Source organism: Danio rerio, chromosome 15, assembly GCF_052040795.2.
Source record: "Danio rerio strain M-AB ecotype USA chromosome 15, GRCz13ab, whole genome shotgun sequence".
NCBI classification, from domain to species: Eukaryota; Metazoa; Chordata; class Actinopteri; order Cypriniformes; family Danionidae; genus Danio; species Danio rerio.
The window spans coordinates 29,352,820-29,375,991 of NC_141035.1; the positions used below are offsets into that span (position 1 = coordinate 29,352,820).

The 23,172-nt window shown below is 35.8% G+C and overlaps 1 protein-coding gene and 2 long non-coding RNA genes across 5 annotated transcripts in view; 1 reads left to right on the top strand and 2 right to left on the bottom strand.

Annotated features, from left to right (window-relative positions):
• On the bottom strand, positions 1-14,477 carry slc47a5 (solute carrier family 47 member 5). Of its 3 annotated transcripts, XR_015509523.1 has the most exons (18): positions 13,900-14,248; positions 13,547-13,648; positions 13,251-13,319; positions 12,130-12,278; positions 10,258-10,300; positions 10,074-10,118; positions 9,698-9,795; positions 9,236-9,333; positions 8,982-9,095; positions 8,659-8,726; positions 4,825-4,933; positions 4,651-4,726; positions 4,488-4,557; positions 3,334-3,466; positions 2,970-3,064; positions 2,810-2,880; positions 976-1,050; positions 1-901 (listed from the first exon to the last, which is right to left on the bottom strand). XR_015509523.1 is itself a non-coding variant. In XM_087284231.1 (17 exons), exons 9-17 carry the CDS (start codon positions 9,055-9,057, stop codon positions 620-622), a joined length of 984 nt encoding a protein of 327 aa, XP_087140357.1. In that variant the 5' UTR covers positions 9,058-9,095; positions 9,236-9,333; positions 9,703-9,795; positions 10,074-10,118; positions 10,258-10,300; positions 12,130-12,278; positions 13,251-13,319; positions 13,547-13,648; positions 13,900-14,477; the 3' UTR covers positions 1-619. The 3 variants fall into 3 exon arrangements, 2 of the variants coding, with proteins under 2 accessions (XP_087140357.1, XP_087140356.1); XM_087284231.1 differs by lacking the exon at positions 2,810-2,880 and having other exon boundaries at positions 9,703-9,795; positions 13,900-14,477; XM_087284230.1 differs by lacking the exon at positions 2,810-2,880.
• LOC147833689 (uncharacterized) overlaps positions 13,737-23,172 on the top strand; it is a 22,116-nt gene continuing 12,680 nt past the window's right edge. Inside the window, exons 1-2 of the long non-coding RNA XR_015509549.1 lie at positions 13,737-15,031; positions 19,957-20,247. This is a non-coding gene — a long non-coding RNA (uncharacterized LOC147833689). The remainder of the gene's footprint in view (positions 15,032-19,956; positions 20,248-23,172) is intronic.
• The window catches only part of LOC141377851 (uncharacterized), a 2,804-nt gene continuing 116 nt past the window's right edge, over positions 20,485-23,172 (bottom strand). Inside the window, exons 2-5 of the long non-coding RNA XR_015509547.1 lie at positions 22,408-22,524; positions 22,275-22,316; positions 21,868-21,954; positions 20,485-21,483 (exon numbers count right to left, since the gene is read on the bottom strand). This is a non-coding gene — a long non-coding RNA (uncharacterized LOC141377851). The remainder of the gene's footprint in view (positions 21,484-21,867; positions 21,955-22,274; positions 22,317-22,407; positions 22,525-23,172) is intronic.

Sequence of the window (23,172 nt, forward strand, 5' to 3'; positions counted from 1 at the left end):
TGGTTTTGACGCAATTTTTTATTCAATTAGTTTATTCAAAAATCTATGAATGCCTTTGTACTGTGGGGGAAACCGGAGCACCCGGAGAAAACTCACACCAACATGGGGAGAATAGATTGCAAACTCCACACCAACTGGCCCCACCATGACTCGAGCCATCGACCTTCTTGCTATGAGGCGACAGTGTTAAACAACTGAGCCACCATGCCACCCTAGCAAGGTGTTGTAAATACTATAATATAATATAGTACACCTTACTATAGTATGGTTCAAGAACACTATAGTATTTGAAGTATATATAATATTAACTACCATTAGTCTCATGTTAATTTCCCAAATGAGCAACTTGATGTCAAAATGATATCAAAAAACGTTTTAAATAATCAAGGCAGTTTCCATGCATTATAGGGACACAGCATCCTGTGTAAGGTTGTCATTTATAATGAATAAATTTCAAATGTGTTTCAGATATTTTGATGGTCAAATGGGCATCAAGGTTTTGAAATCAAGTTGATTTGCATTATTATTTACATGTTTTTGACAGTAGCTGGGTTACCAAGAGGGCCAGCTTGAGTGTAGGGCAGTAGAGTCTACAGTATGATCAGCTACAGCTCTAGGCTTATAATGACGCAGAAGTGGAATGAATAAAGGATGAAGGTGTGGTAAAGTTGGAGTTTAAAGTAAAATTTGCAGCAGCACCGTAAAACATCTGAGGTAAGGGCACAATGAGATGAACGGTTATCCCTCCAGCGAGGATGAGGAGAGCGGCAAGTGTGGTCAAACCCCTTCTGAGGACCAGCTGAGAGGTGGACAGCAGAACTGGAGGCTTTTCCTCGACGCCAGTCGCGTTTGGCTCCACGTTCGGATCGGCTGCGCTGACAGTTATGTACTCATCCCCATTCTGACGGCAGACAAAACACATTAGGATTTCTGAGATGTTTCGTGTTAAGATAAAGTAAGAGTCAATAGAAATACCTCTCTGTGTCTCGCTGTGATACTATCAGGAGCTGTCATTGCAGAGATTTTAGTCCTTCCAGCACGCTCCACTGCCTGAAAAGTTATCATATGAAATAATACAGTATATTATTCAGAAGAAAACCAACTATATAGCTATGTAACTATATAGCAACTTGCCTAATTGCCTAATGCATTTTGTTGAATTTACTGTACATTGCATCTACATGCCAACTAATTCTCAATAGATTATAAGTAGACTCTTAGGTTGGAGTTAGGGTTAGTGTAAATTACATGTACTTGCAACGTTTCTTATAGTCAGTTAAATGACGAAGGAGCAGAATCAACAGATGTTAAGCAGACAGTCTAATAATACTCAAATGAGAAGTAATTATTAGTCAAATGAAAAGTAAACTGTTAGTCAACAAAATATGCAATAGGGACCATCAAAATAAAGTGTTGCCAAAAAAAAAATATTATAAATAAATATCAAAATTCTTAGCCCTTTTAAGCTATATTTTTTCAATAGTCTAAAGAACAAACCATCCTCATACAATAACTTGTCTAATTACCCTAACTTGCCTAGTTACCCTAATTAACCCAGTTAAGCCATTAAATGTCACTTTAAGCTGTATAGAAGTGTCTCAAAAAATATCTAGTAAAATGTTATTTACTTGAAATAAATAAAATAAAAAATATATTGAGGGCTAATAATTCAGGCTTTATATATATATATATATATATATATATATATATATATATATATATATATATATATATATATATATATATATATATATATATATATATATTCATAATGTATATATAAATATATATATATAAATATATAAAATATATATATAATATATATATATAAAAAATTTATATGTATATATACATTTTTTTTTCTTTTAAAGGTGATCTACACGTTTTTATCAACATGGGTTCATTCTGAAAACGTAGCTGGAGTTCGCAAATTATGTAGCCAGAGCTAAATGGCTGCATTTCATTTTTAAAACAAAATGCTAGGGGGTGGTATGACGCTGTTCCTTTTCGCGCTTACCAGCTGACTGCTTAGCTCGATATGGACGATTTACCCGATGTTCCCAGTTTGTCCAGTTAGTTTGCCATGTACTTTGGTGGACTTAAGACCTTGACAGGAGCTGACCATGACCATTTGAGTCCGGCGAAGAATAGTTTCAGAAATCAGGTAAGATAAAAACCGACGCCAAAAAATAAAATAAACAAGTAAATTACAGAAACAGAATGTGGTAAAATCAGAAAACGTGGTAAAAATCAGATGACTTTTCTCTTTCTGGAAAGCTTTTTTTTTTTTTTTTTTTTAAATCTGTCAGTTGGGTTTAGGGAAGTGGGTTGGAGGGTCAATCAGTGCTTTTGAAAACACTATTGGTTGGGTTTAGTTGGGTTTAGGGAAGGTGGAAGGTGGGTCAGTCAGTCAGTTGATCAGTCAGTCAGTCATTCAGTGAGTCAACAGCGGCCTCTGGTGGATTTACATGAGAACAGTAGGCACAAATGGCACTAGGTAGAGAAATTTGATATCTGAAAAAGCGTACACAGCGGCCTCTGATATATTCGCCAAAACAATAACTGCAAAAAATAAAAATAAAAAAATGTTGCTGCTGGGATGTGTTTAGCTTCAGAAATGTATATAGCCGTACATTTTCAGAATGAGCCTGGGTTGTTTTCTATTCTTTTCTGATCTCTTCTATTTTTTTGTTCATTTTTGTATTGAGCACTTGTAATAGAGTGTTCAAAAGAATGTGTCTGTTGCATACACAAAGGAAAGGAGAGGAAAGAGTGTGTTTCCTACAGGTGGTTTGTCTAGCCCACTCACCTGTGTGAAGCACACTCAGAATTGCACAATGAATGGAGTCATTTGAAACATTTGAATGGAGTCTGCTAAATCTGAATAGAAACACAAACCAAGGTAAAGCAAGAAATTAAAAACAAAAAAAAAAATAATCAAAATAAAAAGAGGACTATAACGAGCCTACCTCTTTGGTCACTCTCTCCCAGTTGAACTTAAAAATGACTCCAATGAAAAAACTGGACTGCACACAAACACAAATGAGAAGTCCAAGCCAAAAGCCTGTGAAAGCAAGAGAAGTCATTGCTGAAGGACAGCTGTTCCCTCATTACAGAATGTTTTAATGAATGCCGTTCTCTGCACTCGAGATGCATTAATGCAATTCTGCAGGGACCAGCACTGCGTTCACTGATGTTCTCTACGTGCTTCAACCCAATGAAAATTTGATTTATAAAGCAAGTGACCGGAGAAGGTGACTAGGTCACAGAATAGCAATGAGTACAATATGTGACAATGTATTTGAATTGTAAATAAGAGGAAGGAACACAAACCAACAACGTCTAATTTTGCAGCAAACATGAGAGAAGTGCCAAGTGGAAGTCCAATGCAGTAATACCCAAAGAAATTGGCAACAGCTGCGATCTTCTGCTGCCCCGAGCCCAACAAAATACCCATGCTGACACACTGAAGACAGAAAAAACAGAAGACATTCATATTTATGCATTACAGATGGTTTATCACTATAAATTTTTTTATTGTTTTTCCTTTGAGCTACACAATGACATTATCACATGAGTATAGATCCACTTGCCCAAGGAGAAACAATGTGCAAAAGCTATAAAATGTTTTTCTTTCAATAATAAAATGTCATTTTAATAAAAATGTCATTTTTAAGTGCATTGCTCACATGTGTCTGTCCACCTAGGCTTCATTTTCATCCTCCTGCTAATGTAAACTGAAGCAGCTAATATTAATTTACAGCGACGAAGAGCAGAGGGTGGCTGAATAACTTCTGAGAGATTTCAGCTGCTGGCTGGGCTTTCACTGCCTTTTTACACCTCCTTTTCTTCATGTGTTCAATACTTTTTTCACTGTGTCATTTTATTTTATTATGCATAACTTTACTTGTAAACTCATTAGATTTGTTTTCTTTTCATACAGTATATGTAACTCTTTGGTTGTTATCAACATCTGGTGAAAATTTCAAGTCAATGACACCTTTAGAAATATGTTTCAATACTTATTTCCCTGGCTGTATATATTTTGATGTTTCATTGCTAAATGATTGATGAATGATTGAGTAATTTATTGCACATAAAGATGTTTGATGCATCTTATATGCCACTATTCCATTAAGTATGTTTTAATGTGCCATCAAATGGTTCTTGTTCTAAACATGCCTGGCAAGATTTTTTCTTTATAAACAATTGTCAACTTGAATGACATTTTAGTGGTCTTCATCTATCATATCCATCTTCAGGCTACATACAGTACTGCATATGCTTAACTCTTTGATGCACTACATGGCTCTAAAGTGACCCGTCTAAGTTTATTTCTTCTATATCAATTATATAGCTTGTGAAGGAAAGGGTTAAAAAGAGATATAAGCTGAACACTGCTTTTTATTTATTAATTTTTTTTACAAGTAAGTTTTTTTGCAGTGAATTTTTTCAGAAAAAAAGTAATCACAATGGAGATTACTCACAACAAGACCATCAAAGAACTGCAGCACACAGTAGACATTCAAGAGTTTGGAGACAAGAGCCACAATATGTCTGTAAAATAAGACCCAGTCATCATCTGTTCATTACTTAAAAAACATTCTCTACTGCAAGTATGACATGATAAACAATAAAAAAGAGAAATACCTGTCTGATGTAAATAAGAAACCAATGACAGTTTTTGTTGATACGAGCACAAGACCTTGCAAAACAGCCAAGGCAGCTGCATCCAGATGATAAAGTGAAAGAAGAAAGACATGTCAGACACAAGCAGACAATGAAAGATGAATGCGCCTCAAAGGAATAGAAGTGTTTGTAAACCTGTGCAGGTGAGGGAAACCTTGCTGGTGCGGATCGCTCCGGCCGTGTCTCCAGCTCCGAGAGCATTACCCACACGGACACAAGCCGCTCCTTGAATCCCTAATGGAAACTGGCATCCCAGAAAAAAAAAAAAAAAAACATGGTATGAAAGAGCACTGCTGTTCAAAGTGTTAGATCATGAAAGATGTGTTTTTTATGTTTGTTGTTTGTGCTGAAAGACTGAGGTATTTTGTTGGGATTCTTGAGTAAATGGAAAATGGAAATACATTCTTGCTAAATAAACTAGCCGTTTTAACGACATGTTGTGTCCGCCGTAAAGGTTTATCAATTTAAAGTGTATCCGGAAAGTATTCATAGCACTTCACTTTTTTTTTTTTAATGCTACAGCCTTATTCCAGAACAAATTAAATTCAATTATTTGCTCAAATTTCCACACGCAAAACCCCATAATAACAATGTGAAAAAATTTATTAAATATAAAAAAACCTGAACATAAGGTACGCAAGTATTCACAGCCTTTGCTGTGAAGCTCTAAATTGAGCTCAGGTACATTCTGTTTGCACTGATCATTCTTGAGATTTGAATTCAGTTGATTGGATATGATTTGAAAAGGCATACACCTGTCTATAGCCCCTTTCACACAGTGATACCGGTAAATATATGGAAAATTTCCGGAACGACTTTACCGGTATATTCAAAAAAGCGCTGTTCACACAGGCCAGGACGTTACGGAAATTTTCCGGAAAAGAGCATTCACACATCCATTCCAAAATACCGGTAAATTCTGACATCATTCACCACAAATGAGCTTTAAACGGCTGCGCTTGTGTTTGTAAACATTTGACTAAATTACAAACTCTTTTGATGATCAATATTGTAAACAACTTTCACTGGATCATATTCGCATGTCGAGATGTTCATAATATGTGCGTGTGCTGACGCTCACAGGCTGTTTCATGGGCACACGCAAAGCTTGAAGGTAAACAAACAACGGCTTATCATAAGCATCTTATCGATGATTATTTGCACAGTTGCACATTAAGAAGAACATATAAACGTGATCTGACTAACTTCTAGCAGCTAAATGTGTCTGGAAAAATATTCAAAGGCTTTTATTCTCACAAACCGCGCGGACGTAAATGCGTCTGACTGTTGTGATTGGCTAAAGCAGAAGTCTTACGTCAGCACGTTCTAGACGTGCACGAGCTTATTCCGGAAATCTTCCTTCTGCATTCACACAGCGCAGCATTCCGGCAAATTGCCGGTAATGTTACAACTTCTCTTTCCGGAAAATAGCCAGAACGAATTTACCGGTATTTTCAAAAAGGGCCTGTTCACACATACAACCTTTCCGGAAAATTGCCGGTAATTTTCCGGAAAGGTCTGTATGTGTGAAAGGGGCTTATATGAGGTCTCAGGGTTGACAGTGGATGTCAAAGCACAAACCGAGCATGAAGACAAAAGAACTGTCTGTAGACCTCCGAGACAGGATTATCTCAAGGCATAAGGCTGGGGAAGGTTACAGAAAAATTTCGGCTGCTCTGAAAGTTCCAATGAGCACAGTGGCCTCCATCATCCATAAGTGGAAGATTTTTGGAACCACCAGGACTCTTCCTAGTGCCGTCTATCTAAGCTGAGTGATAGGGGAGAAGTCAGGGAGGTGATCAATAACCTGATGGTAACTCTGTCTGAGCTCCAGCGTTCTTCAGCAATCCACCATATAGGCCTGTATGGTAGAGTGGCCAGACGGAAAACACTCCCCGCCTGAAATTTGCCAAAAGGCATCTGAAGGACTTTCAGACCATAAGAAACAAAATTCCCTGGTCCGATGAGACTAAAATTGAACTCTTTGGAATGAATGAAAGGCGTTACATTTGGAGAAAACCAAGCACTGCTCATTACCAGGCTAATACCATCCCTACAGTAAAGCATAGTGGTGGCAGTATTATGCTGTGGGGATGTTTTTCAGCAGCAGGAACTGGAAGACTAGTCAGGATAGAAGGAAAGATGAATGCAGCAATGTACAGTGACATCCTGAATGAAAACCTGCTTCAGAGGGCTGTTGACCTCAGACTGAGAGTGGCTTCACAACAACTTGGTGAATGTCCTTGACTGGCCCAGCCAGAACGCAGACCTAAATCCTAGTGAACATCTCTGGAGACATCTAAAAAATAGCTGCACATCATCGCTTCCCATCCAGCCTGATAGAGCTTGAGAGGTAATGCAAAGAGGAATGGGCAAAAATTACCAAAGACACTTGTGCCAAGCTTGTGGCATCATATTCAAAAAGACTTGAGGCTGTAATTGCTGCCAAACGTGCATCAATAAAGTATTGAGCAAAGAACGTGAATATTATCTACATGTGATTTTTCTGGTTTTGTGTTTTTAATAAATTTGCAACAATTCAAAATTTTTCACATTGTCATTATGGGGTATTGTGTATAGAATGTTGAGGAAATGAATTTAATTCGTTTTGGAATAAGGTTGTAACTTTAAAAAATGTGGAAAAAGTAAAGTGCTATGAATACTTTCTGGATGTACTGTAGCTCTGAACGGAGTAAGGATCTCAATGTTTAGGAAATTGGTACTCAAAGCCCACAGTGACCAAACCTCTCATCAGCGGATAGAACCAAAAGGTCAGATTAACCTTTACTGAGGAGCATGCTGTGTGGACTGAGGCCCCGTTTACACTAGTGCGTATTAGTTTTAAAACGGCGTTTTAGAATGAAAACGATCCGCGTCCACACTCGCGTTTTACCCAGCGTTTCTGAACTGCTCTCCGTCCACACCAAAACGCTGAAAACGCACATCACGTGACCACACACACACACACTTTGGCAATCGCTGGAGCCCATCTACCCAGATGAGAGCTCTGCTAGTCGGACTTCTCATCAAGCATCTCCCGCTGGATCTAATCTCACTATATTTATTAAACGTGATATTTCATTCATCTTGTTGTCTTTATCTAACGACATATTCCCTGACTTTCACAAAAGTTCACTTTCACAAGTCAAGTCATAAAAGATTAATATAAATGACCTTGGTCCAATGGAAAACATTCTTTCATTCATTTTCCTTCGGCTTAGTCCCTTTATTCATCAGAGGTTGCCACAGCGGAATGAACTGCCAATTTGTGCAGCCTATGTTTAACAGAGTGCATGGCCTTCCAGCTGCAACCTAGTACTAGGAAACACCCATACACACTCATACACACCAACCAAAGCACCCAGAGGAAACCCACACAAACACAGGGAGAACATGCAAACTCCACACAGAAATGCTAACTGACCCAGCCTGGACTTGAACCAGCGACCTTCTTGCAGTGCTAACCACTGAGCCACCATGTTGCCCTATACATTAATGATATAAATAATAAATAAACATCCATTGTCAAACTGGTCTTGCTTTAATACTAATTTTGACTGCTGCTACTGAAGTTTTAATTTTGCAGTCACTTTTCTTCATTCTACAGTCACTGTGTTTTCCACAAAATAAAGTTATACATTTATGTTCATTGGTTGTTTGTAAAACAATATACTACTAACATGTTTTGCAGCCATGACTAAACTCAAAAATGAAAAAAAGAATGAATGCTACATTATTTCTGGTAAAAAATATTCAAAGTTATCAATAATTGTTCACTAATTTTAATCTCCACTTGATGTGTAACCCTAGCTGTTTTCTAATTGTCGTATTTTCATATACAGTACTTGTTTATTTGGCTCTGTTTCAATTAAATCATTTCTGAAAATGGAAATTGTGGGGAAAACTGAAGCATCTGTTATGTTTGCTTCAGGAACTTTATAATTGGTGAAATACTGGGGTCTAAATTACCATGTAGTTGATAAAAGCCAGCATAATGACTGCGTGTTGAGCTGCCAGATCCAACTCTCCCAGCATGCCTGAATGAGACGGACATAAGGGAATACGTCTGACAGTATTATAACATTACATTTACTTTTCTATTTTCCTGGTGCAATCATGCATGACAAATCATCTGAGGCTATAGTTAATAGCCTGAAACATTTTTAAGCACTGCATCCAAACAAACATTTTTAATTGGAGAACAATCTTCAAGACTAAGTATACTAAAATGTCTAATTGAATTATATACTACTGTCAGTGTTTCTTTTTGGCTTAAGCTCTTTTGAAAGCACCTGCTAGGAACCCTCCAACCTCATAAATCCACCACTCGAAGCACAGCATCATGGTACTGGGGATGGCCAGTTTCATGTATCCATCCCACTCCTGCAATGAGTCGCATGACCAGCCTGTGGTGGGCAGAGAAAGAAATCACAGCTAAAGATGAGACACTTCAGCTGAATTTTATGCAGCGTGCAACAGTTGTATTTTATGGAGCGTTAAAGGAAGCTAGTGTGGTTTATTGGTTAGTTTAAGCTGGGGAACTCACCTCCCCATGTTTCAACATGGAGCTTCTTCCAGCGAATATATAAATAGAGGAAAGCACAAATATAGATCTGAGATATGGTATTGGCAGCAGCAGATCCACTGAAAAACAAATGCCAGGAAAACAATTACTGCACAGGCTGGGTGAAAAGTCAATCTAATAGAACTTGTAGCATAACTGAAGAGATAACAGTAAATAGGATTTCATATTTCCCATGTCGACAGTACAGGCATCGGCCACGAAAGGCAGTTTTACAAATATGGACCTTTTTATTTTACCATGCATGGTACAACTAATCATCGAATTGTCATAAGACACTTAAAGCTGAAGCACCACCATCACTCAAGTAATGATTTGTAGGTAAATAAGATTTGGTGTACAATTTGCCCAACTAACCGCTTCCCAAATAACTAATACAACTCTAAAATGTGTAAATGAGTATAGTGACATGGATTACAGACTTACTATACCCCAAGCTCCAACCAGTGAAGGAGGATGTAATTTGTCAGCACATTAGCAACGTTGGCTGCGATGCCTGCATACATCTGAGGCAGAATCACGCCCTGCAGGCCCAAAACAGCCCCATGTTAATGTATCCTTCGAACTGTAGTCACACATTACATAGAATGACACATACATGAGGCTACACTTTCAAATAAACCACACTTTATCATATAGAAAGATGTTCTCGGCCAGTACAGATCATAATGTAACAGTTGGAGACTGCCTGTGATAAGTATACTGCTCTGCGGGTCTCGAGATCCTGCATGCAACAGTGATTTTGAAGAGCTCTGCTAAGGTGCTTATCTGCACTTATCTGGAAAAAAAAAAGATTGCATACCTGGTTTTGGAGATAGGCTACTTGCAGCTGATGCAAAAACATTGCCTGTGTGAAGAGAAAGAGGAAAACTATTGCTTGACTGTAGGGTGCATATATATATACATGTATCATAATTCAAGCTATGCAATGCAAATTATGCGTCTGCACTGGCAGGAGGAATATGATGTTATATTTTATGACTCACTGGGACTGCTGGCAGGTAACAGACCACATAGAGTTGAGCTATTCTGAAAGGGAGCACATTTGTTACTGTGATATAGAGAGGACAAGGCAGCATGAATGATTTTAAAAGGAAAGCTGCGACTTATCATGCTGCAGAATAAATCTGGTGCGCTGTGTCATTTCCATCTTGGCTTGCATCTAAATTGAGTATTAGAACGTGTGTCTGTGCACATTAAAATGGCTCATTTAACAACATCGTCAACATTTATTTAGGAAGGGAAGTTGCAAAGTATGTTTGCTAGAGATATGGATGACAGACGCTTTCTTGTTTTCTCAAAACCTTGAGGTCTATAACTTTACACTGGCATGAATAAAGATTGCTCTTTTTTGTTCTAGTCCAAATGATTTATTCATAGTAAAAGAGTAAACAACATTCAGCATAAGCTTTTTATCAGTTGTTTATAAGAGCTGACAGGCTATGACTCACTTGCAAAGTTTGAAACTGCAGCATTTTAATGGTCAGTCATGACCTTTAGCCACTGTTTTAATAAGAGATTTTTGTCTGGTTATTTTTAATGGTATCTAAACACCTTTAAAACAAAATACCTTTTCTTTATATATATTCTAAATAGAGATATTCTCTATCTCCTCTTTTTCAGCATAAAATCAATGCATTTTGTTTGAGTTAAAAGAAGAAAAGAGAATCTCTTATACATCTCATCACACATACCCTACTTGACAAAAGTCTCGTTTCCTATCCAAGTGTTAGTAACAACTTGACTTCTAGTTGATCGTTTGGTATCATTTGGATCGTTGGCTTTTCTTTTAAATAAATTGGGTTATTTTTTTAAGAATCAAAAGGTATAATCACCAAATTATAATTTTGGAATTGTAAGTTTATATTCCACATTTCTGACTTTTGTGCATTTATTTTTGGCAATTTAATTTACTTTACAGTTTACAAAATTTTTCACGATTATGACTTTTTCTTGCAATTCTAAATTCTGAATTTCTGAATAGTTCTGAGTTCACATACACTGTAAACAATTTTTGGGCCAATTAGTTTTGACAACTTAATGTTTTTAGTTATGTTAACTCACCTGGATTGAATGTGTTGACATAACTTATATATTACTTGGCTGAACTTAATTGGGATGGGTTTGGGATGTTTTGAATGTGCATTTTATGCCAAATATTTAACAAAAACCAAGTGTGTACCTAATCGTTTTTAGGCGTTTTTGTTTTGTGCATTTGGGAATATTTTAAATTTTTTAATTCACTAGACTTAAACCATGTCCATTGTACTTGAATTATAAAGTACTATCAACATCATTCGTACTTACAACAACTTATATATGTAAAGTTTACTAAACATAGACCATGCCCATTACTTGTATTGTCAAGTCCTGTCAACTTTAACCTGAGTTAAGACAACTTTACTATTTAAGTGAAGTAACTGTAAAATTTGAAGGCAGCATGAACACTTCCTTTTTACAGTTGCAACAACATTTTTTTTAGTATCTTGCAATTCCTATATTATTTTCACAGGAATGTGTCTTTATTTAACTTAATTGTGTATTTATTTGTAAGTAAAAATTGTGAGATTGCATTTTGAAGTTTTTATATTGTAGTTCTGACATAATAATTAAATATTACACAATACAGTTTTTTTTTTATCCAAGAAAGCACATTGTCAGAGAGAACCTAATAATAGGAAAATATTTTGTTTAAAAATAATTATTTAGAATTTTTACATAAAATAGAAATATATGTAAATTTTTTAATTAACATGTAACATTTTAATTAACATGTACCATTAATAAACAGTAATTAAATACTGTACCGAACACATGGCATTTGATTTGATTTGTCTGTTTATTTTGGCATGAATCACCTGGCCACCTCTGGGTCTTGTCTGAGCAGCAGAAGGATGGGTTGTGTGTTGATAAGCAGAGCGCAACATGGCAAACAGAAGAGCAGAAGGATCAGTACGCTTCTCTGTAAGATGATGCCAACACGACGCAGGTTCTTCCCACCGAAGGTCTGACACAAACACAAGCCAGTAAAATTGATACTGAATTCCTGAAATGTCTCATCTGAATCCAAATTCAGAATCCAGTGAGGTTTAAGAGCCCCAGTGAAAATTTACTACATTTACTGTAGGTCACACTTTATTTTGATGGTCCGTTTGTTGAATTTAAGTTACATTGCAACTAATTCTCATTAGATTAAAAGTCGACCATTGGGATTGGGTTAGGATTAGTGTAAATTGACATGTACTTGCAGTTGCAAAATTTCTTATAGTCAGTTAAATGTCTGTTGAATCAACATTAGGTAAGCATGCAGTCTACTAATGCTCAAATGGATCATCAAAATAAAGTGTTATTTAATTTGCACTACTGTAGTTGAGGTTAAGAATATATTAATGATGCTACAATAACATTCACAATTATAATGGCCTTATTACAGTCATGTTTATGACAAGTTATGTTGAGGTCAAGTTGTCATGACAAAGACAAGGACAGTTTTTGATGTATTTGTTTACGTCAAGCTGTCATTACAAAGTCATCTCAAGCAAAGTTACCTTTACATTTAAATTGACATAACCAAGTGAATGACACTTAATGACACTTGTCATAAGCATGCATAAAATGTCATTCATATTCATGACATGTAATGTCAGGATTATTAATATTTCATGACAGACTTATGAACATTCCTTCAATTAAAGTGTTACTTAATTGTATTACAGTTACCCAATTTAATATGGATCAGAGTGTCTGTATGTATAAATTTTAAAGATTCATGATTAAATGACATTTTGAATAGCAGCTCTTAGGACTGTTATACAGTAGTCAACATCTGAAGAGGATCAAAAACCTTCCATCAAAGCTGTCCTATAACTATTGAGCGACACCTGTTCTTGTCTTAGGACAATTTTGAAAAACTATTTGTGATCCACATCCAATGTTGGCTACTGTATACAGCACTGCATACACATTCATATTTTCATACCTGAGAGATGAGCGTGTCAGCCGCCAGTGCAAGACCTCCACCTGTAGCTGCAGTTGTTATGTTTATCGTCTGGTAAATCAGAATAACAAGCATCAGCTACTTCTCAGCCACGCTCTGAACTACTTCAACACACCGGCTTCACAACCAAACGGCTTACGAAACCTCTGAAGGCTGAATGTTACAATGCTGTGCCAACATTTGCATTTCATAAACCAATGTTTCTCTTTTACTACAAAGGGAAAAAAACTATGCGACACTCCAGAGGAACAAATAAACAGACTAAAACATCAACTCACAGCTGAGGCCATTCCATAACCAGCCAGCACACTGTTTCCCAGGCGGCCGCAAAACATTGTTATGACAAATGGCAGGAGATAATTCAGAATGCGCGATGCAACCTGGAATGACAAACCAGAAGATGAGAAGTATATGAGCACGCTGAGCCATACGGAAGAAATAATGTCATATCCTTGCTTTTTTTTTTTCCTGGTTTGCAGATTTATTCTTTGCCTCCTGAGATAACTGTAAATGTAAAACTTTTAAAGGTTTCTTTTATGCTAATACAATGAAAAATACATTCATAATTTATCACTATATTTAATTTGATCTGCAAACATTATAACTGAAAGAAGGAAAATTGAGGCCATACCAAAGGTCCGGTCATGCACAAGATGTGGTAGAGCTCCTGTCTGTAAACCAGAGGGATGCAGCGTCTCACGGACCTGCAGCAGAAAAGCTTAGTACTAGGCTCCATTGAAGAAGCTTCAGTCGTGGGACTTGAAACGTCCATTATCTGCTTGGACCTGAAGCTCTGTGAGGCCAGAGATGCGCAACGGTAGGGGACGAGCTCCTGCTGCGGCAGCTGTGTTGCTGACCGGGTCAATGTAGCAAAGTTTCACCATCTTAAAAGCTTACTGATTAGCCTCTCTCAATACTGTTGAGCTCTGCGGCTAAATGACCTAAATACAGCTGAGACACATATTTTTTTTTTGAGAATGGTGACATGATGGGAATTTGAGGAAAATGTTTGCATGTGTTATTATTACTTTATGGATTTTCATTAAATGAAGTAAGCTTTAATATGTAGCTGACAGAATACCTATTTGTGCCATTTTAAAGCAGCCTCAGACTATAGAAAGAGCATGAAAATCATAATACTTATTAAATACTGATATTGGATTGTAGCCTTCTTAATGCATGCTAGCCATCCATTTAGTTAACGTGATAAAATTGATAAACGATGACTGGCTTAGGCAACAGAGGTGTGGATTAAAATGTAGTTTAATTAAGACTAGACAGACTGACAAGGCAAAAACAGGAGAAAACTGAAGCATAAAAGTAATCCAAAAGAGTGGTCATTGAAACATGCAAAAAGGTCAAGGCAGATAGCAAAACAATGTAAATGTTATCAGTATGTGTGGTGTATAACTGTAGTCCACATAATCAGCAATGATAAGCCTCAGCTGTGTGTAATCAAGAAGTAATTTTGAACTAGTGTGTGAGTGCAATATATGATGGGATATGTAGTTCAGTTGAATGACAGGGAGTGCTCTCCAGCAGCCTGCGAGGACAACACTGCTTGGGATCATAACAGAGTGCATATAAAAATACAAAACATATTTTAGCCCTTTGCATTTTATTGAAAAATAATGAAATATTTTGACACTGCACAGTAACATCACTAACATAACCAAGTTAATATACTGTAAAAAAGACCATATTTGTATACTTATTCTCTAACAGCTCAGAAGTGATTTCAAACAGCTTGCAACTCGCAATCAGCACTGTTAGACATTTCTGTAAACTACACAGTTATTTACTGTATTTCACCCAGTATAATACTGCAAATTCCTTTTACAGTAAATAACTGTATTTACCGTTGCATTATGGGAATTTAGTGTGACGTCGAACAACATATACAGCGATGTACTGTATTTGTAAAAATTTGTGTATTCTACTGTATTTTCCACAATTGCTTCGACGCCACCTTGCGGCAATTCGACTACTCTGCACCACATTTTGCCTGAGGACCCTGGAGCAATTCTGGAGGACAATTTATTAGCGTGCCTGACGAACATGCTGGATTTAACAAACTTTACTCTGGTGAGCTGAGGCAGTGTTTCATTTTACAGAATGTTTTGTGGACGAGAATAGAACAAAGTAATGTATAAAGTTGGCTAATATTATTTTCTCTGGCTTGGAGTTATTTTGCCCATTTGAGAAATATATCATCTATTAAGAGTTTTTTCCTTCATTTAGTTTATTACATTAACACTACTATTACTTTAAATAAGACTGTTTATGGCCATTAGTCAGTGTTCTCGTCATATATTTTTATTTATTTACATAGGAACCGGTGTTGCAGCGGGTTTTGGTTTAGGAGGGAACCAGAGGTATGCAGACAGTTTTGGAGGACACTTAGCACGAGACAACGGTCCGGCAGAGAGTATTTTCCCCCAGAAGAATATGAATGAAAGACCAACAAATAATCCAGGTAAAAGCGCGTCTGTCTGTGCTGACAACACTCGACATTGATTTGAGCACCTCTATAACTTGGTTAGCATTTGTTTGCCTGGCGACATTGAATGAAGCGATCTTAAAATGGTAACGTTAAGTTAGCTAAACTGAGCTAAGTTTACACCGAATTGGACTCAAACTCATTTTAACGTGCACCGTTTAACTTATATTGATTTATACTATATATATATTAGCTGTTGTGAACTTATTTTTCTCTGGTTTAGAGTAACTTATATCGTTAGTTTGAGAAAATAACATCGCGACGTAACCTATAATAACGTTAACGTAAAGCTATACAATAAGCATAGAGGTAAAGTTGGTTTTATATTCGCACATTCGTTCATTTAGAAGTATCTATACTGTTTACCAAGTTACTTTGAATATTCGATCAGAATTAGCATGCCAGTATGACTTGAAATCACCATTAACACTGTTTATTTGACCGTGAGCATGTTGTACTTTGATAGTCATTGGCTGCTAATATGATTTCGCTATTTAGAGTTTGCAAATAATACTTTTATGAAATTATATTATTAAGGGGGAAGTCTGAATCTGCTAATATAAAACCAACTTTACCTCTATACATTATGCTAATAACCACCTTTTTGCTATTTATTGTTTGCTATTTTTTTTAATCACAACTCTTGACATTTGGTTTAACATAATTGTTACCATTATATTTTTTTCTGTTTCGATATGGCACTAGCACAACAGCAGGTTTTGGCTGAAGAAGAAAACAGCATTTCGGAGGAACATCTTGATCAGCACAGCCTTATGCTTAAAAATAAGCAAGACCAGTAAGCAACCAAGGTAAACTAATAAAAAAAGTTGTGTGGAGGTTGTGGATTGTAGCATGGTATTCTTATCTGTATTTTTGGCTTTTTTATGGTTTTAATATAGAATACTGGGAGCCTGCCTGTGCAAACTGGACCTCATACAACAGTAAGTACTGTACATTTATTTGTTTCTCAATATAGTAATGTTACTTTTAATACAAAATGTGTCACATGTTTAGTTGCTAGCTAAATAAAAGATTTGTTTCCCTTTTTAATAAATCATTTAGTAGGTTTTTTTTCATCTTTGTTTATAATATTTTTGAGCAGATTGAGGTCTGTCATGGGTCAGACATTTCGTAATACAATAATTAGTATTGGGATACATGCATTTGTCTATGTATTAAAAGTCTTTTTCCCCATTTCATGTTGCCTAAATTTTTTTTTTGTATAAATAATTCCAGAGGATGAAACAAAATGCACAGCAACAACCAGAATGAGCCAGAAGAAGGCAGGAGAAGTAATGTAGAGAATGACAACCATGAACAACAGTGTGTTATCCTTCTTCAACCAGCTAACTGAGAACTTGGATTAGGTGAGACACTCTCAATAGTTGTGTCAGTATTCAGTCTGTTTTAGTTTATCAGGGCTCGAAATTGCGACCATTTTAGTCGCATATGCGCCCGAAATTTAAGCTATGCGACTCATAATATATATTGGGAGCATTCGTGCGACTGCATATTATGGTTGTAGTGCGACCTGTTTTTGTTTTTGTTTTTTTCTAAAAACGTGGTAAATTCGCTCTTCCCTGCCGCTATATTGGTTCATATTAGCCGTCAATCACTCAAGACTTTCTGCTGTCAGATGACAGGGAGGGAGCTTTTGTGACCGCGGGGAATGCAAACGGCTGAAGAGTGAAAAGTACACTGAATCTCGATGCGTTGCATGCACTGCGTGTTCAGCCAACACAATCTCACGGCAATTCATAACTTTTTAATACGTTTCCTCGTGAGCAGGCCGCAACAGCGCAAATGTCCGCTACAACACCATCGCCAAAGAAGCTCGCCTTTACTGAGTTTGATCTGATGCGGCTTATAACAGAGAACAGTATTGCGCCGGTGGGCATCGGGGGAATCCTGCTCTGCCCCCCTCTTATTGGGCCGGCTGACTCGCATGCTTTCCCGCAAACACAGAAAAATGTAATTCAGCGCATAACGAGGCTGAGCATTAAAACGACACGAACCGAAACCAAAACTTTTTTAAAAGTGAGACTTTTCTTTCTTTCTTTTGTCTGTTCTTTCTTGAGGTGTATATTATTTTTCTATTTAATTACTGATGACTGCTTTGCAGCTTTCAGCATTGGATTGAACGATTTATTATATTATTTCGTTTGTTTTGTAGCAGAAATATTATTTATTAAATTGGCAAGCATTTAAAAACAATAGTACAAAATAAATATTTCTTACTACAATGCTTCATTTGTGTTTGATGCAAACCATCAATTTATTTTTCATAAATTAACAGTAGGACTTTATATAGCAGATAACTTGCATTAAAGCACATTCAAGGCAGCATGATGATGAGAAATATTATTCATTATTAGTAGTATTGTCATCATCATCATCAATAATATTTTATAATTATTCAACATTCATTTTGGAATTATTGCACAAATATTAAGTCATCACAGCATTAGTTAGAGAGTTGTTTCTGGGTTTTGTTAGTCCCAATTGATGTTGTTTTCAAATACAATAAATCCCTTAATACACAACTTGTCAAATATATCATTCATTTTTGGTGGATGCTCCTAATTTTTTTCTGGTGCTCCTAATTTTTTTCTGGTGCTCCTAAATATTTCAGGTTGGGAGCACCGGTGCTACCAAGTAAGAAAGTTAATTTCGAGCCCTGTTTATCCATCACAAATGCTACAATGTTTTTGTAAAACCTTGTTGGGGAAAAAAATAAACAGGACATTCTGGTTAGATCTCTTTTAAACATGGTAGTGAGCAGGTTTTGAGCAGGAGCCAGTTGCTCAGTACCAGCTGAAAACTAGCCCAACCTAGCTGCCATGCTTCAAAATAATTAACCAGTATATGATTTATTTTTTTTAAACAAGCTTCTTCTATGCTCATGTTAGTCTGTTTCTCCTTATCCTGTTCTTCATAATCCTGGACTGGGCCAAATCCTGACCAGATGCTGTGGTGGTCATGGAGGAGTGATTCCTGAAAGACACACGTGATCAATGAGTTTTCGCATTGATCCAATGGGCCAGCCTGACCACCCGCTGGTGACCTTTCAAGCCTCCGGTGCCTATACTGCGGCCTTGCACAAGTTTGGCTAGAGGAGAACTGGTCTTGCCCAACTGAGCCTGGTTTCACTCAAGGGCTTTTATTCTACACTTTTGTCAGTTGGTGAAGTTTGTTCCATGCCACTGTCGCCACTCGTTCACTTGGCTTCGATTGGTGGATCGGTGGATTTGCTCTTCAGTGTTTGGACTTTCAGCAGTAACATTTACTGCTTCAATTCTAAAAACTGGACTGAAGCAGCTTCAATTTACAAGAACTTCTATGTTAAGCTGCTTTGACATCATTGATCTACAGTGTAAAAGTGCAATAGAACTAAAGATGTATTGCATTTGAACATGTGAATTCAGACCTTGTTGAGCATTTGACACCAGAATTAGTATTATTTTAAAGTTGGGTTGTTTCTGAGTCGGCTAATAGTTACAAATATTTATTTTTCCAAAAATATGCAATTCAGACGTTTAAATTATTAATGTACATGTATGTTCTAGTGCTTTGTGTAATTTATTTATTTTTAATCTGTTGATTTTAATGCTTAATTTAATTTTCACACATTTTTCCTTAAATGCTTTAAGCATTATTAATGTTTTAAAGAATGGAATATTTTGTAATTGTGTCTGGTTTAATGTCAGTAGTACTTAGTACAATTGGGTTTTTTTTTCTCTCAACAATATGCAGGTCAGACACTTAAATTAGTTTTGTACATGTGTTCATGTGCTTTGTCGTTTTCAATGTTTTTTTTTCTTAAAATAAAATATTTTGAATGATTGAGATGTAATGTTTTTACACATTTTTCTTAAATGTTTTAAAGCATCTCCAATGTTTTAAATAAAGTGTTTATTTTGTTAATATATTGTAATTGTGTCTTTTTATGTCAATAGTATTAAAATAATATTAATAAAATTATATCATAAAATATTTAAGACAAAATTAAAAGGTTTACAGTAGCTAACTGTTTACTTAGGTTTTTACAGTAGTTAACCATTTTCAGACACTACGGTAACATGCTGTAAATGGATTTACGGTTGTATACTGTTAATCTCAAATACAGTAACTTACTGGCAACAGTGTTGCCAGTAAGTTACTGTAAAAACCCTTTGAAATGTCTAACAGTGAGAATCTGGAGAGAATTAATCAAATGAGTCATTTCTTTGTAGTGAGTCAAATGTACACTTAACAATCTTTTCACAGGGAGAATAAATTCATTGCTTTAGCTTATAAGTCTAAAAGATATCCAGCATTTGGTGTTGTATTTTTATAAATAAAATAACTAAATATTCCTGATTATAAAAATAAAATACACTAACATGGTGCCACTCCATAGCTACTGTATTTGATTGCATGGCCAATGATTTAATTTAAACAGTATTATTACACTGTTAGACATTTCAAAGGGTTTTTACAGTAACTTACTGGCAACACTGTTGCCAGTAAGTTACTGTATTTTAGATTTACAGTATACAACTGTAAATCCGTTTACAGCATGTTACCGTAGTGTCTGAAAATGGTTAACTACTGTAAAAGCCTAAGTTAACAGTTAGCTACTGTAAACCTTTTAATTTTGTCCTAAATATTTTAGAATATAATTTTATTTATATTATTTTAATACTATAGACCTAAAAAAGACACAATTACAAAATATTAACAAAATAAACACTCTTTATTTAAAACATTGGAGATGCTTAAAACAAGCTTAAAAATGTGTAAAAACATTACATTTCAATCATTCAAAATATTTTATTTTAAGAAAAAAAACATTGAAAATGACAAAGCACATTAACATACATGTACAAAACTAATTTAAGTGTCTGACCTGCATATTGTTGAGAAAAAAAACCCCAATTGTACTAAGTACTACTGACATTAAACCAGACACAATTACAAAATATTCCATTCTTTAAAACATTAATAATGCTTAAAGCATTTAAGGAAAATGTGTGAAAATTACATTAAGCAATAAAATCAACACATTAAAAATAAATAAATCACACAAAGCACTAGAACATACATGTACAATAAAAATTTAAACTTCTGAATTGCATATTGTTGGAAAAATAAATATTTGTAACTATTAGCCAACTCAGAAACAACCCAACTTTAAAATATTACTAGTTCTGGTGTCAAATGCTCAACAAGGTCTGAATTCACATGTTCAAATGCAATTCATCTTTATTTCTATTGCACTTTTACAATGTAGATCAATGATGTCAAAGCAGCTTAACATAGAAGTTCTTGTAAATTGAAGCTGCTTCAGTCCAGTTTTCAGAGTTGAAGCAGTAAATGTCACTGCTAAAAAAGTCCAAACACTGAAGAGCAAATCCACCGATCCATCAATCGTAGCCAAGCTATCCAGTGGCGACAGTGGCATGGAACAAACTTCACCAACTGACGAAAGTGTAGAATAAAATCCCTTGAGAGATACCAGGCTCAGTTGGGCACGACCAGTTCTCCTCTAGCCAAACTTGTGCAAGGCCGCAGTCTAGGCACCGGAGGCTTGAAAGTTCACCAGCGGGTGGTCAGGCTGGCCCATTGGATCAATGCGGAAAGCTCATTGATCACGTGTGTCTTTTAGGATTCACTCCTCCATGACCACCACAGCATCTGGTCAGGATTTGGCCCAGTCCAGGATTATGAAGAACTCTGGATAAGGACAAACAGACTAACATAAGCATAGAAGAAGCTTGTTTAAAAAAAATAAATCATATACTGGTTAATTATTTTGAAGCATGGCAGCTAGGTTGGGGTAGTTTTCAGCTGGTACTGAGCAACTGGCTCCTGCTCATAACCTGCTCACTACCATGTTTAAAAGATAACTAACCAGAATGTCCTGTTTATTTTTTTCCCTAACAAGGTTTTACAAAAACATTGTAGCATTTGTGATGGGTTGATTCACTGCAGGACAGATTAGGCTATTTGTTTTATGTATTCCTAATAAACTAAAACTGACTGAATACTGATACAACTATTGAGAGTGTCTCACCTAATCCAAGTTCTAAGTTAGCTGGTGAAAGAAGGATAACTCACTGTTGTTCATGGTTGTAATTCTCTTCAATACTTCTCCTGCCTTCTTCTGGCTCACTCTGGTTGTTGCTGTGCATTTTGTTTCATCCTCTGGAATTATTTATACAAAAAATTTTATTATTTTATTTATTGCAAAATATTTAGGCAACATGAAATGGGGAAAAAGACATTTAATACATAGACAAATGCATGTATCCCAATACTAATTATTTGTATTTTGAAATGTCTGACCCATGACAGACCTCAATCTGCTCAAAATATTATAAACAAAGATAAAAAAAAAACTACTAAATGGTTTAATAAAAAAGGGAAAAAGATTTTTTTATTTAGCTAGCAACTAAACATGTGACACATTTTGTATTAAAAGTAACGTTACTATATTGAGAAACAAATAGATGTACAGTACTTACTGTTGTATGAGGTCCAGTTTGCACAGGCAGGCTCCCAGTATTCTATATTGAGACCATAAAAAAGCCAAAAATACAGATAAAAATACCATGCTACAATCCACAACCTCCACACAACTTTTTTTTATTTGTTTACCTTGGTTGCTTACTGGTCTTGCTTATTTTTTAAGCATAAGGCTGTGCTGATCAAGATGTTCCTCCGAAATGCTGTTTGTTTCTTCAGACAAAACCTGCTGCTGTGCCAGTGCCATATCTAAACAGAAAAAAATATAATGGTAACAATTATGTTAAACCAAATGTCAAGAGTTGTGATAAAAAAATAATTAGCAAACAATAAATAGCAAAAAGGTGGTTATTAGCATAATGCATAGAGGTAAAATTGGTTTTATATTAGCAGATTCAGACTTCCCCCTTAATAATTTAATTTCATAAAAGTATTATTTGCAAACTCTAAATAGCGAAATCATTTTAGCAGCTAATGACTATCAAAGTACAACATGCTCACGGTCAAATAAACAGTGTTAATGTTGATTTCAAGTCATACTGGCATGCTAATTCTGATCGAATATTCAAAGTAACTTGGTAAACAGTATAGAGTCTTCTAAATGAACGAATGGGCGAATATAAAACCAACTTTACCTCTATGCATATTGTATAGATTTACGTTACCGTTCTTATAGGTTACGTCGCGATGTTATTTTCTCAAGCTAACGTTATAAGTTACTCTAAACCAGAGAAAAATAAGTTCACAACATCTAATATATATAGTATAAATCAATATAAGTTAAACGTTGCACGTTAAAATGAGTTTGAGTCCAATTCAGTATAAACTTAGCTCAGTTTAGCTAACAGTTAACATTACCATTTTAAGATCGCTTCAGCCAATGTTGCCGAGCAAACA